At 30.9% G+C, this 18,808-nt stretch overlaps 1 protein-coding gene across 1 annotated transcript in view; it reads right to left on the reverse strand.

The window, feature by feature from the left end:
• Positions 1 to 18,808, reverse strand: part of LOC118182376 (uncharacterized) — a 347,901-nt gene that overhangs the window by 58,671 nt on the left and 270,422 nt on the right. Inside the window, exon 11 of the mRNA XM_085814501.1 lies at positions 9,340 to 9,411. Coding sequence (XP_085670627.1) covers positions 9,340 to 9,411 — 72 coding nt within the window. The remainder of the gene's footprint in view (positions 1 to 9,339; positions 9,412 to 18,808) is intronic.

Raw genomic sequence — 18,808 nt, forward strand, 5'->3', positions numbered from 1 at the left:
CAACAAAGCAGCATGCCGTCGACCATATTAGCAATCTTTTACCACGTTGTTCGAAAAGGTTGTTTGTTGTTGTAGTCAGAGATACTTGGTGTTAGTTATGTGAAATTCTTTTAAAGACTTTTTAAATGTAATGTAAAATGGTTTTGGGTATTGGGTGAAAACTTTGCTCTTGGTTTTCACAATAGTCATTCCAAATAATTGTCTAAAAGCTTTCATGGTAATTTGTTTTTAAAGTTGTTGTCGGATAATTATAATGTATTTCAGTGTTTTCAATTTATTTAGGGGTGCCTTTAATTGTCTTTAGTTATTTTTTCTGTTTCAGTTAGTTATTGCAAATTTTGCTTTTAAAATTTCACTGTAAAATTTTAACTATGGATTCATAAGAATTTATTACGTTTTGTATGGCATGTGTTTTCCCCCCTTTAAGTTTACAGAAGAAAAAAATTAAGAAATTTATTTCATTTAAATTTTGTCTTCGTATGGCTCGCTGTTTAAATTCAAATTAAAAATTGGACAGGATTTGTATAATTCGCCCAAAATTCCAACTAACATCCTTCTGCTCATAAAACTCCAGAAACGTATGAAAATAAAACTTGAGTTATTTCAAAGTAAAAAGTTTACTATCTCCTCGAACTGCGCTGTTTAAATTTCACCCTGCGCTGGTGTTTCACTGCATAGCCGTGGCTCTTCGGTACAGCGGCGCAGAGGCGAAACAGGTTTACATTGCGTCTATGGAAGCTTTCATTCTTCAAGTGTGCTACAAATTACACAACGAACGCATATAAAAGGAGAGAGAACATACCTTATAATAGTATCCATAGTTCCATTTTCATTACTTTCTTACAGGTTGTAAAGTGTATTTAAATTTTTTAACAGTTATTTTTAATTTTGAAACCTTTTTCTTTAAATTTTTGTTTTCCGCTTAAAATTCTCTACCAGAATGAGTTTTTGTACCACATGCCTGTAAATGAGGTAGACGGAGTATTTAGGGAAGGTTCAGCTTACTTCAGTAGAAGAGCTTATGAGTTCTTAGTGGTGAGTGTCTGCAGTCAAAGACAGATAATTTAAATAATAATTTCAGATAGTCGGAATGAAGAGTCCTTCATTTGTTTTAATTAATTATTTTTTTGAGAAACAATATCTTCAAGGATAAATAATTTGCATCTATTCTTTTTACTATGATGCATTTGTAAAATTCTTTGTTACATTAAAACTCTGATAAATTTTCACATATACCTTTACATGCATGTTTTTTATTTCAAAAATTTCAATAAGTAGTCAGTTCAAAACTCTTAAATCTGTTTAAATTTGATATACGTTCAATTTGTTTTCTTTCTGAGATAAGAAAATACTTAATAGTGTTTCATATTTATCACTCCAGCCTTCACAAAATTATGATAAAAGAGAATATAAAACCTGAGAACTTTTCAATATAAATTTCCGCTAAAATTCTCAATTTTGATTTATTTTCAAATTCAAGCTTGCTGAGGTCATGCATCAATGTTTTAGTTTTTTTTATTAAATATGAGGAGACCATGAGCTTGCATTAAACAAAATATTTTTTTCTAAAACTAATTTAATATATATTTAAAAGTGTTTTGAAAAATGAAAAGAAAACTTATAGAATAATCCACTGAAATATGTCAACTAACATGGCAGTACAATACAAACTTTCTAAAAGATAAAGCTTCGAAATTTTTTCCTTCAGAAATGAAATTTTCTTGATCTAAACTTTAGAAAATTTCTTTTAGATGAAATTTAAAGCCCAAGAAACAATACTCAGAAAGTTGAAGAATTCTTGGATGAGAATTCCGTGTTGAAAATATAAAATTCCTTCCACTTTCATAAAAGTTATAAAGAAAAAACGTTTATAAAGGGAAAAGATTTGGAACGGTAGGTATCATATTTATTTTTACAAGCGGTATCAAGAATGATAGTATCAAGCAAAATACCGAGCTACCATTTTATTACATAGTACCCTTTATTTTACATTTTATATCCAGTTTATGACAAACGAACTGCAGGAGCTATGGTAATATGAATATGAAAACTTTGGGATGAGCGCTGGATCCTCATTTAAATAAACTCCCATATGAAACTTACGCATATACGATATTATTCGCTTCTAATTTCTAAAACACAAATTTTTGTAAAATATTGAAAAGAAAATTCCATATGAATCTTGAATGAAGATTCGATCCAGCCCTTTTAAGTGTTGAAAATAGTATAATTTATTGATGTTGAAATTATGTAGTTTAAATATTCCTAGAATGAAGGGTAAGAAATTTCTTCCACTAAAAATTTTCTTTATTTTCAAATTCCGAAAAATTAAAATGGGAACAAAAATGAAACTAAACCAATGCTGAAAAGAGGAAAAGTTATTAAAGCAAAAACCTTTGCTATTAAAATTTTACTTCGGAACATATACTTATTTTAAGTGTAGAGACATTAGATTATTTCAAAGCAGGAGCCATAAAAATGCAATGCTCGCCGGGACTCGAACCCGTCGAATACGCGCCGAGTGTGCTGACTATTACACCACGAAGGCATGCTAAGAAGGAGGGACAAATACCTTATAAAAGTTAAGAGCTTTGCAGTTTTGACTTAAGCTTTTGACTCCGAATGTTAAAAAACATTTTTAACTTGTTTTCTACCCAAGTGAACACAATATGTCATAAATAAGGTAAATTTAGCATTTGGGATTTTTATTGGACAAACGGTTTTTAAGCGAAAGCCACATACGTCCCAGCCGTAGTTAATGGTAGGATACATATGTCCCACAAGTAGATCGACTTACTAAAAGAACACCTATTATTCTAGAAAACTTTATTATATGAAATAGATTTTACATCATATGGTACAGGGTAAAGCATTCTTTGCATAACCCATCATTACACATTGAGCAACTCATATTGGTTCTTTTCTTGTTTTCATTTGTGTACAACGAGTACAGAGGCGTCTTGGTTATTTATTGGAAACTATTGATTTCCAACATCCCAAAATTCAGGAAATTCAAAGTACTTTCTAACCAAGCACTAATTTTAAACATTTTAGTGGGACATAAATGTCTCGTTAGTAGTCAAAGGGTTAAATAAGAGAAGCAAATGAATTTTCCAAATGAAAATTACGTGCAAATCTACTTTCGAATGAATTATAGAACCTGATGTGGAATAAACTCAAACATTTTATGCTATTTTAGTAGCATGTGGAATATCAAATAAAGGGGAAGGGGCGGTTTTTTGAGTATCTATCCACTTTCTTACGCATCGTCATTCCTGTATTGCGTTTTTACTGCAGAGAGAGACACTCGACTGGAAAGCATTTGTCTAGGCACTGCTAGAGAGAGCAAAAATCGTTTTATAAGCCTTTATTAAGCTTACCCATGGTATTTACAGCTATTTTGCTAATATATATTTAGCTAAGTTTGTCATTAGTCCAAAGGGGCAATTTTCCCTGAAGGACTATTAATTTCGTTTTGGCACTTTGCATTTAAAACTATAAACGGCGAATCACTTTTCATATTGTTGCCACAAAATATTATCGCCCTGTATTATACTTGAAGAAATTAAATAATGAAGAATCTGCATGAATGTATGTATGTTTCTCGCACTGTGATAAAACTATGGTGCCTAGAGCCATCAAAATTTCAATAACGTTATCTTCTATAAAATATGGGCATGTGGAAGCCCTCATTTGATTTTGAAATTTGTTTTATTATAGATTTCATATTTTTGTAACACTTCAACGAATTTTTGATTAACAGACTAGACGATTTCAAAGCGAGAAATGGCAACAGTGTACGAAAACAAAAACCTTTTTATCTCCAGAGAGATACGTGCGCGTGAGACTGTCTATGGAAAATTCTAAAGATATGCTCATTTTAAAATTATTTTGCGATATTGCTGTTGAACTGAATTTTATGGTTTGAGTACGTAGAACGTGATATTTAATAAAAAAAAGTTAACAGACAAAACGTTAAAAAAACAACCCTTTGGACGTAATTTAAAATCTGAAACCTTTCAAATTTTTTAAAAATTATTTTAGGGTCATTGAATAAAAGCATATTTTACACAGATTTTTATAATTTTTTCCTCTACTGCACACGGCCATCGTGACACTATCTATACTATTATAAACGTTGCTCGTCTGTCTGTTTGTTTGTGACATCATCTTCTCCGGAACAGCGGGGAGTTGAGTTTTGCGAGAAGTACCACTCGAATTCCAAAATTTTATAGGAAGCCATTTCAACCCATACAACTTTATTCAACCATGTTATTAATTAAAAACTCTGAAAATACCACTTTTTGCACTCATTTTTTCCGAGCGGCAACAGTCACGCACGTGCCTCGGAGATAAAAATACGTTATTTCAGAAAGTGTTGCCAGTGCTCGCTTTCAAATCGTACAGTTTGTTAACAAAAATTCGTAAATTTTACAAAATGAAATGAAAATAACATTGCCAACTATTAAACATATTATTATTACATGAGGTCGTATTCTGACGTTGAAAAAAGCACACGTTTACATGTGACGTCATTGTATGTTGAAAATCTTTCGTTAATGTCAGCATTTTAAATAAAGAGCTACTGTTGGCAAAATTGTTACTTCCTTGTACGAAGTAAAAAGGAAATATTGTAAACGCGAAAAGTTTCAGGCAGCATATTTCAACGAAAATATCCATTTTGACCGCTATCGAATGCAATTTAACGATGTTTTTACGTGATATCTCTACGTAAGGACAGAATAAAAGACTCGTTTTCTCCAAAAAAATTATAAAACTGCTTTAAAATTAATTCTGAAGAGAATTTTTCGTGGCGTCTGTACGTGCGTACGTACGTATGTACGTATCTCGCATACTCAAAAACGAGTAGCCTCAGAACGTTGAAATTTTGTATATAGGATTCCTATAACATGTAGACGTGCACCTCGTATTTTGGTTGCAATCGGCCGCACCAAACGTATATAAATATATTTATATATATATCCACTCTGTTACTCGGCTCAGTAACCTCAGTTTCTTTACTCTTATATGTTTGTAAATTGTACATTTTTTGCTTTAAAAATGATTGAAATATGTTGTTCTTATCATCCGGGTAAGGTTTTTATGCCTTTCGTAAATCTGGAAACAATATTTGTAGAATTATCAACAATTTAAAAGCTGTTTAAGTGCAGTTAAGTTTTAAATAATATGGCGGACATATTTGTTTACATTTGAAACAGCAGAATAGTAGATTTGTTTCCAATCTAAAGAGACAAAGCTTGGCAACAACAAAGATAACGCCTTCATTTATTATTGCGAATTAAATCATGCTTAATCCTTTCTGCAATTTTTTCGAGGAAATAAATGTTTAAGATTTACTTCGTAATTTTTAATACAAATATTTTGAGTTTTTATGTATTTTTGCCTTGTCCCGAAGTGAGAACTGAATTAATTGAATGAGAAATACTCAATCGTCTGTGAAAAACTGTTTCTATTTTGTTTTATTTTCTAAATTTCTTTTATACATCATTCTAGCTTTATTATAGTATTTGAATAGAACATGTGGCAACGATTAGATAATTCTATTCTTTAAATGATACAAATTCTGTGCATTATGAGTTATAATATGAACGAAACATAGTACTGTTAAGTGAATCTAGCGCCAGAGTGTCGCTATGGTAAACAAATACTAGAGTGAATTTTAAGGAATGCATTTATTCTATTGTGGTTTATGCGCTGTCGGCGAAGTAGATTTAATTAAATTCAACAAGTTTAAATGAAATGCAAGAAAAAACGCGTATGATTAAATATTCCGTACAAGGAAGTCATGTGGTGTACACATCAGATTTTTTTTTTGTTTCATGTTAGAATAATTGACACAATATGTCATTGCCCCGTTAATTCTTTTATTGATATTGAGAAAATTTGCTATTAAGCTGCATTATTTAATCATGACATTTTCGAATTGGTTGTTGCTTGGAAAGAATAAACTTATTTCAATCATATTGAAATGTTCCTATGCATTTTTTTCAGGTGAACAGAGAACTTATAAATTTTACTTTGGCCGCTGTCCGTTCATCTGGCTTGCCCGCTAGTGTTAAATAAAATTCTCCCTTTTCTTTATTTCAGGTCGTTTCGATATAAAATAAGTAAGCTGAATTGTAAACAAAACACTTTAAAAGATTAAGCACCAATCAGTCAGTTAAGATTTAAGAAGCCATTTTTAAAATAAAGTTATCCGTGTATAATTGTTTATTCCACATAGATTATTGTGCCAGAAACAGTTCTAGATTCCCCTTTCAACTGAAATACAGGTCATTGGAATTAAATATATGCGCTAATTTAGCATCAGAGTTAAACTAATTTTTCTTGCATGAATAGAAGGCAAATGAATATAATTTACTCTGGTTTTCTTTTGATGACAGCATTTTTCAATTCCTGTTCATTGCTTGTTTTAATGAATTAATTCAGTTTTCTTAAAATTAGACGTAATTACATTTTAGCATAGAAATCTGCGATTAATTTTAACACGGAATCCATCTTCAGGCTTTTTTTTTTTTTTGTGTGTGTGTGTGTTTTTTTTTGTGTGTGTGTGTTGTTTTTGTTTTTGTTTTTGTTTTTTTTTATTTCTGTTTTTGTTCGGTTTTTTAGCATATAATTAGTTCTTATGTAGTTTTTGATTTATTAAATACAAGAAATTTAGAGAAATGCAGTTATCGAGCAGAATGTAAATAATAATATTACTAAATGCGAATATATATTGATTGAGATGTATAAATTTTATCTCAATTGAGATATTTTTCATAAGAAAATTCAAGCCTTCAAACACCCAAAAATTACAAAATTTGCAATTAAAAAGGCGCATAAATTTCAAGGATTAACATTAAAAAAAAAGGCTTTTACTTCTAATATTTTGATTATATATGTTTCCTCAAATCACTCAGAATAATTAAATGTAATTTCATACTATGAAAAATAAACATATAGTTCTACATTCTCAAATCTAAACTACTCTTCTGAACATATCGTAACGGTAAGAATAGCTTCACAGAAATATTTCTGAAAATTAGATTCAGCCTGTGATACTACTGTTACTTTATAAAGATATACAGAAATTCAAAAATCTTTGTCTACTATCATCAAGTGAGCACATACTACCTCTTCATCATTTTCACTTTTGCAGCAGAAGAAGAGGATTTTGCTAAACCTTCGAAACTATAGTCCAGCAGATTTATGCGACCTACGCTGTTTCGTTTCTCTACAGTATCTTTAACAGTGCATATAACTATACAATTGACTCTCAACTGAGGGTAAGAATGTTTCAGGCGCATTAAATAGAGTACGTATCTTGCCCTGATTCTAGAACGCATTTGAGAGAGATATTATTGTACGCTATTTTCCTTTTTATTCAACCCCATTACAATTGCAATCGGAAAATACTACTTTTGCACTGAATACTTTTTGTTTTTCAAAAGTTTTTTCTTCCCTAACCTGTCGAATAAGCAAGTATGGAGCTTTTACGTTATCTTTTGCTTTATCTTTTAATGAATTAATATTTTCTTCACATCTTTCTTATATTAAGAAATAAAAGAATGTTTAATTGTTTTAAAATCGGATGATGCCCACCAGCGGCCGAGCGGTAAAGTCGCTGAACACTGGAGTTCGGTCCGAGGTTCGAATCCCGAGAACTGGCTGTCTGAATGGACGTTTTCGTGGTTTTCCCCATGTGTAACGTGTATACGAGCCAGTTTTCCTTAGAACGTCCTCCACGAAGGCATCCCTCCCCTTAGGCAGATAGCCCTCGTGTGCTTTGCCATAATTAAATATACACCTAAAATCGGGTGAAATTTTCTTCAACGTAAAGATCAATTTCTGAGAAGAACGTTGTTCAGTTGTTGGACATTAAATATATTCAGCTAATAGAAATAATGGATGAATGCTGTTGTACTATTTCTAGCTTTAATTAAATTTACTGTTATTTTGATCGTACACGAAAGATGCTCAGTGAAATCGATGCAATGCTGAAACATAGATGTATAAATTTATCTGCAATATTTAAACTTCCCTTTATGTTTGTCATTGAAAAATGACATTTGTACAGATGGTATCGTCATTTAATAGCGAAGATTTAAGTAACTAAATCTAAGACACTGAATTATGTCACTAACAACGGTTAAAATTATTTCATCTCAACACTGTTCTCCTAACTGTTCTTAAACTTAATTCAATACTATACTGCATGCGTTCCGCAAGGCATTTTTGAGACACTGTGTAAAATATCTCTATCAGTTAGGGAGGTTACAGTTAGTTTACTGCAGGCTTCCTGTTCAATGAAATCACTTAATGAAATTTCTGGGATTATATAGATTATTGTTATTCCTTTACAAAAAAATTCTCTCAAATACGCAGTAATCATTATGTAGCGTATTTTGACACGGCTAAGCAATGCTTCAAAAGAAATTGAGTTCGCCTTTAGATAACTAATAAACATAATCTATATTATCTTCCAGATAAAAACACATAAAAAGTTTTAAAAATGGATAGTAATGTTTATAGCTAATGGTAAAGATGACATTTTGTTGAATTTTTTATTTGTTTTATTTGTCTACTTATTTTTGCTATTTTGTTATAAAACTTCCTAAATTGCATAAACCTGCCAAACTACAGTTTCTAAGGATTAACAGAATCTCCTTCTTCAGGTGCAGGAGCCAAAATGATTGAGGCAAAATAAGGTCACTCGATAACGATAGACAAAAATTTTTGAATTTCTGAATTCGAAACTATAAAGTAAATGTGACAAATATGGGTCCCAACACATTTAATTTAAAATATACTATACTAAAACAGTTTCCATTTCTCTGAAATTAATAACTATATTAAGCGTTGACTTATCATATTTTAACAAATTTTCAACTAAGGGGCAAACTGCCTTTTCCTTTTCAGGGTAAATGATCTTTCTGTTCTAATATTTCAGGTGAAAGCAGAAGAATCCAAAAATATGAAAATTCTGAAAATAAATGAAGGCATTCCGGCTACAGAACACAGGATGAAAGCCAGTTTTGAATTTACATATCTAGCCATTTTTTAAAAGTACCTTTGCCTATGATCAAGCCTAAGATAATTGCAACGGAGATGTTAGATATTTATATAAAATAACTTTTAGAGAAGAAAAAGTAAAACTAATGAGGACCTTAAAATAATGCTTCCCATGTTGCGCATCACTGAATGGTTTATTAGAATACGTAAAAGATTATCATTTCAGAGGATTCTCTACCTCAAAGAAAACACTTAATTAAAAGGAGCTTGACAAGAACTCCAAAGAATACAAAAGTAACGTGAAAAAATTATAAAATGACTTACAAAACTTTGAGCTTCGACAGGTCATCAAATAAAGTAGGAGGCAGACTTCGAAGTCCACAATTGCGGAGATCTCTAGGGAAAAAAAAAAAAAAAAAAAAAAAATATTCCTCAGAATTTGTTCCATTTTAGAAAAATAATTTACAAAAATAGGGCAGGTGTTACATTGCTTTTAATGACACTGTTTTATTAAACTTATTTATTTAGAACTGCTTGATTGCATGGACTATATTACAGATATATTTAAAGAATAGTGTCTTTAAAACCGAGTTCTTTTAAATGATACCAAAATTTTAATTAATATTATTACCTAACAAAGTTTTGAGTCAATTTTTCGTTTAAGTGATTGTGTAATATCTGGCTACTGGTTTAGCTGAATTTAAAATTTACATTTGACTTATTGCTGACTTAAGTTACCTCGCTATAATTGGTTACTAAGTTGTAAGCGCAAAAAGGACCTTCTGCTATGAGGATTAATTTCATTTACCTAACCGTTAATTTAATTTTTAAAACAACCTTTCTTATTACTGTCGTTTTTCATACCACGCTTTTTTGCCTCAATGTTAGTAAGTCATCGCGCATGTTGTAGAGTCAATAGGAGTTTTTAGAAGCAGGCAAGAGGAAAAATTAACAACCGTCTTCGCCGGGAATCGAACTACGGACCTCTGGAATACCGGCCCAGCGTGCTACCATTACACCACGAAGGCACGCTAGGGAAGTGGGAGAAATATCTTATAATGTATTCAAATAAGGTAGAAAGAAATTAGTATTTAAGAAAATATTTTGGAAGATGAAGCCAGAAAGAGAGGGAAGCGTGTTCTGTCGCCTGAATGTCACGTTGGTATCTTTGATTCACTAGCGATTTGATTTCTGTGGCGTTGACAGCTTCTAGCCATTAGGTCTATTTACCCCGACTTTTACGAGTCAGAGCCTGCCTGTGCGTTGAGCAACCCTTGAAAGGTCTCGTCAGTCTAATTTAATTCTATTTTAAGTTACTTGTTACCTTTTTGAGTTAATCCAGAAGTGTTGGCTTTTGCATGCACGATTCTTTGCCATCTGCGAAAAGATAGTGAATTAATAAAGGGGTTTTTTACACCCTTCTTTAGATTTTGTCGTGATTGAGAATAATTTCTCACATATTCGTCTACCATCTCGTTAGTTTATACTCACTAAGAATACAAGAAACTTTACTATTCTTATTCAGTTTCAATTTAAAGGTCTTTCACACCTTTCGCAGTTTCAGTTATTACTTTAGACTAAACGATAAAATTCTTAACCTCTACCTTAACCTAAAGTTTAGATACTTTGAATACCTAAAGTTTAGATACTTTTCTTAACCTAAAGTTTAGATACTTTGAATGATAGCTAAACAAGCTAAACTCTGCAGAATCGTAAGTTTAAGACCGAAATTGAAGTGCTTTTTATTCCATACATGGATTATCTCGCAGGTAGAAAAGTAAATAATCTAAAATAACTGTTAGACTTTCATAACCTAGAACTGGTTTCTGTACCTAACTTCGCTATATACTTGAATGTGTACTAGAAACATATTAAAGTATCTAAAATGGCATATTTTAGAAATTTGATGCTATGTTACACACGGGTTACCTTTGCATTTTTCGGTTAAGTGTTCCTATTCAACATCATTTTCTCTTTCTGAAACGTGAACACAATGTTTGATTACATACGCTTAAATTAAAAATTATATCTTTTCTGCTGAAAAAAATAAGAAAATTTTAGTTACAATGTCTTGGAAAAGATCAGATGACATATACTCCCTATTGGTCTTTTACATGCTTAATTATTAATTTAAAGCATGAATTATTGGATTAAACTTCAAAACGTATAACCACGTTATAGATCAAAACATTTGAAATTATCACGGATACCAATATTTGTTGTTACTTAATAATATCGTGACTTAATTATTCATTTGTCTAGCGAAAGAAACGCAAGAATATCTTAGAGATCTCATGCATGTTATGATTCAACAAATGTCAGGTGGTGGTGGAACATTTATACTAATTTAAGCGAAAAGCATCAGCAGGGAATGATAGCATTAAACGATCTGCAACCGTGCGAAGTGTTTGCGATTAATTACAAGTGGTGGCTGCATTTAATTTTCTGCCTCAACAATTAAATTATTTCTACAGTTATAATATCTACATTTCCAAAACATTTAAATATTAAAAGCACATTACAAAGTATTTCGGAAATCGAATTATTGCAAAGAGATCAAACATTTGAGTATTTCAAATAAAAATAATTATACCGAGTTAATATTTCCAAATGATCTCTGTTTATCTCAGAGGTACATTATTAGACAACTAAATCAAGAAGAAAAGAACTTAATAAGTAATACAAAATCGACAGAGTTTTTAATCCGGTGACGAAATAATATTTTAATTAATCATGATTTATTAGCTGTGATATATTTCTTGCATCCTCAAAAGGTGGCATATATTTTGTATTATTAACATTAAAACTTTATGAGTATTCGCTTTCATATTTTGTAAATATGGGTAGCATGGTAAAATTTTCTGCACATTCATTTTTATATATGTAAAGATATGTTCGACAATTAGGAATCGTAAAACAATGTGTGTAAGTTGTTCATTTCTTGAATATTCGTCGTTTTTCTCTTCTTAAAGACTTCATGAAGTTAGACCAACAATGTTGTATATTTTGCGTTTTAGAAATATATATTCTATTAAAAAAAACTAAGAAAAAAGTTAATGATTTAAGTTATCAAGGCAGCGCTATTATTTTTCTGGTAAAAGAGACTTTTAACTAAATTACTTATCTAAATAAGTTCTTTTATAAGGCTTTGTTACTAAATCACTTATTTAGATAAGTTTTCGAAAATTTAAATTTTCGAAGTTTTCTAAGTAATCTTTACATTTCTACATATTCTCTTTCAATTTACTGTAATTTGAACATTTTGTTTAATTTTTGAGTATGATTAGTAGTTAGGAATTTGATCTTTATTTTGTTTATGTTTGTTTGCTTCTGAGATTATGAATGCCTGTAGGGGAAGCTCTGAACTTATTTTAGACTCGCTGTGATCTTATTTATCAAAAACGATAATTCGTTTAAAAATGTTTTAAGCCTCCAACTGTTCACAGAAACGAAACATGTATTTGGAATTCATTAATCGACCAGTTTAGAGTTTGAAACACTTACCCCTTGACAAGTTCTATTTGAAACCTTAAATAAGGGAGATTAATATTCTGATTTCCGTATTTTTCGCGGTTTTTTGCGGTATTGCCGCTTCATGAGTTCAATTTTTTCTGCTGCCTTATGGATTTTTAACTCTAATTATAAGTTTACAATGTGTTATAATTTCGTGAAGATTCTCTTCCAAAGATATACTTATTTTTACCCTTTAATTTACGACTCTTCATTACAACTTTTTATTAGACAGGATAATCAGGATTACGTTTTCCGAATTTACTCTGAACTGTAAGATAGATACATTTAGGAATACGAGGTTCGTATAACTTAATATATATATTTAAGTATATATATATACTTAAATATATATATATGTAACAAAAATAAAGAATATGTAAAAGATTAAATTAGCAACGTAAATTTCCCTTCTCAGTTCTAAAAATAGTAACCCCACCTCTGCACTGCGTCTTTTCGAATAAAATCTGTGTCATATGATTCTTACGTAATTATGATGATGTAAATGGAACTAAAACTCAACCATCCAATAGTAATTTTACAGCAATAGTGACTGTCCAATGAAAATGCTTTGAAAACCAAAACTAACTCAGTCTGACTTGAGATTTCATCCTGAACATTACACGCTTGCTTTCCACGCTTTGGCCTATCTAGATTGTTGTCTGTCTGCTGCTGCTTTCTTGCTACGAAATTATCAAACATGTAAGCCCTTTGTAACAAGCACATTTAATGTGCTGACTTGTGTGCAGCAGCAACATCTTGCTGAAAATAAAACTGAAGATTTAATCTGCCTTCGCCTCCAATTTTTTAGTCATTATGGATCAACACTTGTACGCCATCAAAATTCTTGCTCCTGAATATATTACATATATATATATATATATATATATATATATATATTTAACAAACATTCTCTATTCCTAAAAAGCAAATTTAAAGTTAATTAAAATTTAAATTTTAAAATATGAATATATATTAAAATATACGAACTTTTAAGCATGAAATTTCAACTGACATGCGAAAAATATAAACTGAAAATATCAAAGTATCACATTATATGCTTTTATTTCTTGTATTTTTCCTTATTAATGTCATAATCAGCTAATCAACTTCATATATAGTAAACTACTACAAAAGTTTGCGATGTTAATATTTATAAACACTTTATTAAATATACAGTGGTGGCCAAAATTGTGGACATTTGGAAATTTTTATGTTTTTGAACTTTGTATGCTTATAGAAAATGTTACGTTTCGTAAAATGCAAATTTGTATATATGACTTTAAAGAGAATTTATTACTGAATTCAATACAAAACGCAAAATTCAATTATTTGCAATGCAAAAAAAGTTATAAAAAAAGTTATAAAAACACAGTTATGAAGTGGTTTGTAATGTCTAGCTTTCCTGGCCAATCACTGGTCTTGTTCTGAGAACCAATGAAATGTTAGTAACTGCCAATAGAAGCTGACATCATGTTTACACTTGAAACCATTCATTATTTTGCTTTGTTCTGTAGAAGGAGGACCTGTTGCATGTTCCTAAAACGTACTCGCTGTACCTCCTGCTGTGAGAGCTGCTTCGCTGCTATTGGTTAGAAGAATTTAGACGTAACATAGAGCTTTCGACGTCATTTGTTTTGTCACGTGGTAAAGCTTCTCGTACTCCAGCCATACTTATACCGGATTATTCGGATCGGATTGCGTGCGGCGGTTAAGTTTTAATCCTTTAAAAAAAATCAGTTAAGAAGTCAGAGGTGATTTTATGTACAACTGAATTAATTCATATGTTAATATATATTTTCACTTTATGCAATACACACTTGAGAAATACCGGATCATTACAAATGAAGGAAAATGGGTTATTTGCTTGAGAGGGTTATATCCATATTGCATTTTGCTAATGGAATGTTGGAAAAACAATATTTAACATAGTTTATTAATCTTTTATTGTGATACAACCACATTTTTAAGAACAAGATTACAAAGTTTACAATTATACGCCTAAATTTATCTCAGTTTTCCCTCTGAGATGGAATCCCAGGAAAAATATTGTTAATGATGGACTAGATCAATGTAGTTATATACAGAAAGCACACCTGGGATCTTTTCCTTTACTGAATAACATTTGCCAGTCAATTTACAGCAAAATATATATGCCTACATTGCCTACTGTCCATTAAATTAAATATAACCTTTGAATCGCTCTTAATATTATTCTTGTTTTAAAAGTAACTATTGTCAGTTAATTCTATCACTAACCTTTAGTATGCATTAGGTAGTAAGGAATATACTTTTTAGACACACAAACATTGCTTGGATTATCCTAAATTTTCATTTATATTTTAAAATACACAGTGTCATTTCCATTATCAATTTCTACTTCATTACTTAAAAAAAAAAAAAAAAAAAAAGATGGGGATGACCTAGTGTGACAAATTGCATTTTGAATGTATTTTAAATTTACCATTAATATTTTAAACTACATTTTGCACCAATATTTATGTTTGCTCTCCCATTAAGGAAAACAAATATAATAATATAATGTTATTAAATTAAAATTCCTGTGTTTAATTCCATCTTTAACAAGAGCCATAAAATATATGGAATTTACATTCTTACCACAGATGTGGTAAGTCATGAACTCATTGGCAACTTTGAAGAGCATTTGCAAACTTGTTGGCGAGTTAGGAGAGGGATGTTTGTTTGCATATCTTTTAAATTTATTTCAACGATGCATCCACCACCACCTATTGTTTTACATTCTTCTTCTTCAATACAAGACATACACAATTCTAGACTTTTTTTCACCGTTGTTTTCTCTATAAATCTTTTTAATAAAAAAAATTGCAAAATTTTGGCACCAGAATCCTAAAATGAGAAAGGAAAGAGAGGCATGTGATGCCTTTTATGTTGTATGCATGCAGAAAGCAACATCGCCAAAGATTTTACCAGAGACAACAGAAACTGCGGTATGTGGTCCACCCGAATGCTGAAGTACTGAAATTCCCATAGGAGGGATCATAATCTGCAACCACACTGGTGAAAATATCTGGAGAAGTGCTGTCTGGGAGAATGCTATGTGTATACTTGGGTTGCCATATAAATAATTTTTAGTGACATGTGTAGCCACATAAATTTTTCTTCGCAGCATGGTTTAGACCATCAATACTTTTTCACAGCATTCTGGTGAGGTTCAGAAAATTAGAAAGTACCAAAATTCATCATTTTAGAATTATTTTGAGTAAATTATACACTTTGTGAACTGTGATGAACAAAAATTAATAAGCTGTCCTTCCCTCAAACCAATTTCCTTTCTTCCACATAATGATTTATTTGCATATATCAAAACTTTACTATCGCAATATGCTTTTGGAACGATTATTATTTCAATCTATGAGATTTTTACTTTACCACCAAAGAAAATGCACAGACATCACTGCTGGGAAATAACTACCTCTAAAAATCTGAGATGTATTAATAATAAACAGCTACCTTTGTCACAATTTGAATTATTATTTTTAAAGCACATTGATACTTAATTATGTTAAAAGAAAAAAAAAAAAAAAAAAGCACTATCCTACTTGATCTGGTTTTCCTACCGGAGCTGGTGAATGAACTCACTAGTTTGACTCATTGATTAAGATAACATAATCTGTATGTATGGCTGTTACAGTTATATTATTCTTCAGTTCAGAACTAAGTAAGTGCTACATAGCAAAAAGTTAAAGTAGTTTTTTTTTTTTAAAGTGACCATTGTTTCAGCTAACTTTGGTAGAAAAAATAAGCAGCCCTTAAATGCTTTGCCATGTTCAAGTAACCTAACCAAACCCTCGTTAGAACATTATAAGTGACTACAGCTATAGTTGTGCATAGAACTTTGCAAATAGAAGGATAAATTATATAAAATAATTTTTTCCAGATGAATCTTAATACATCAACACCATCAAGGATCACATCCATGGTCTGCATCAAAAAAATATGCCACATTATGTCATGCATTATGCATCCCCATACAGGTCTGAAACCAAGTGTAATCGTATGGTCCATTACATTCCAGTTGCCTTCACGTTTAACGCTCATCGGTGGCCAGGGCAACCTGTATGAGTGCAATGGGCAGCAAGACATAGGAGCGTCAAAATATTTAGAATTTTGGCAGGAACTGGAAGGCATAATTTGCAAGCAGCAGTTATTCTATTAGGTGATAAAATATCTAGCTCTGGCTTCGCTAGCAGCCAAGCAGTAAAGTAGTTAAATACTGATAATTCGACCTGAATTTACATTCTGGCGAACAGGTTGGCTGCACGTGTGTTTTCATAGTTTTCCGCATATATGAAATATGTATAAGCTAATTTTTCTTTGAAAGTACTCCATGAAAGTATCTCTACCCTTAGCCAAGTTACTATACTGTAATCAAATAAATTAAACACCCCCCCCAAAAAAAACAGCGTCCATGTTTAATGTGCAGTTGAACAGGCGCCATTGTTTAGGGCTACTGTAAATGATTTATCAGATTTAAAAATTCTAATATCAAAAATATTATGCATATTATAATGATTGAATCCAAGTAAAGAATGAGAAATTATCCAAATTTTCTTTACGTACAACAAATGTTTTGTTGTGTATGTTATGTGAGCACCAGCTACATTATGTACAAAAATACCATGTGAGCACCAGGTGCATTTTGTACATAATGTATTAACAGTACATTACGTACAAAAATGCATTCCTTAATGTTTGCCCAATGGAAGACTTCAAATGTGATAGATGATGCAGTATGGAAACTCGTACAAAAAATGTGAAATCAATAGCCATTTGGAAGTGTACTATGTGATCAATGTTCATAAAATGTATGTAGCATGCGAGGTAATTATTTAGTTTCCAGTTCATTTCCATAAATTGATTATTGTATGTACACTATTTTTGAAAAGGCAATGTTTTTAAAATCTGATGAATCATCATTTATTATTACTCTGAGGTTTTCGAAGCTCACTGCTGTCTATCTTTAGAGGTTGTCTAGAACTAGTGATCAACAAGGAATGTCTAGCACATAACAGAGAACAATTCCTAAATTCCCACCATTTTTTCTATTGATCTATTAATCCCTTGATCTATGATTTCATCAGATCTGTTATCTACTGAATATATCAGGCCTATGATTATAAAAAAACTAACGTACCACAGTCTACCCATGGCTACATCAGCTGAACACTAGTAATAACTAAAATCTACTTGTCTCACATATTCTAGGTGCACATCCAGTATCTGTTTATCTTCATGCAATGGCTGTATGAGGTGGTATACTCTGAGTTTAACTGTTTTTTAAACCATGTACTTAAAGTCTAACTGATTTGCTTACACATGTACAGTTAAACCATGTATTAAAATTTATTTGTATAATAAATATGGCTTTATCTCCTGTCTTCAATAATGTTATGCTTTTTGTTAACCCCCAAAATATTAAATCATTGTGGAAATCTACAAATTAGACAAACTATAATTATCATTTTCTTCTAATATTTAATCTAAAGCAATGGTTCTCAACCTTTTGACTAATGCGTACCATCTAAACAAAAATTGAAAACCTTTAATACCACCACCACTCCTGAACAAAGCTCAAATCACATAAATTTACGAGTGTTAGAAAAAAAACTCAATCAGGATGTTGGGTTTTAATTTTTTAATATAATAGTTAAAAATACTTTGCTTCTTTGTATACCACCGGTTGAGAACCCCTGATCTAAAGAAATGTTCCTATGTTGTTTAGATTCATCCACACTCATTCTGCAAATAAATTGAGGAAATTTTTATATTTTTGTCTATTAACAGTCAAATGGTAACTGCGTTAAGTGATAATATCAGTAGAACATATTCGCTGTAATGATGATTTTCATACTCTTTCTCAAATGTACACATAACTACTAATAATTTATTCATAGTAAATCATTAATAGAAGATTTTACTCTTTGATGAAACACATTTTACTTAACTTATCTTTTATGCACTTTTGTAACATACATGTTAAACGACAGTTTACATATTTTCTAATTAATATTTCTTTCACTTAAATCATCATTTCCTAGAAACTGGTATTGCTGTTTGTTATTAATTTTTCATTAAAATGCTTTCATAAGTTTTTTTACCTTCTCAGAATTTTACTTCATGTGATGAATAAGCATTATTTCCATTAAGTTGGAAAATTTGGATCTAGGAAAATATAAAGTTTGTCCAGTTTTGTCTGACATCATTCTAAATCTCAAAACAAATCTATAGCACATTACTTTAG

The sequence above is a fragment of the Stegodyphus dumicola genome, chromosome 4, assembly GCF_044657685.1.
Source record: "Stegodyphus dumicola isolate Sdum_Otavi_A_Nest chromosome 4, ASM4465768v1".
Lineage (NCBI taxonomy): Eukaryota > Metazoa > Arthropoda > Arachnida > Araneae > Eresidae > Stegodyphus > Stegodyphus dumicola.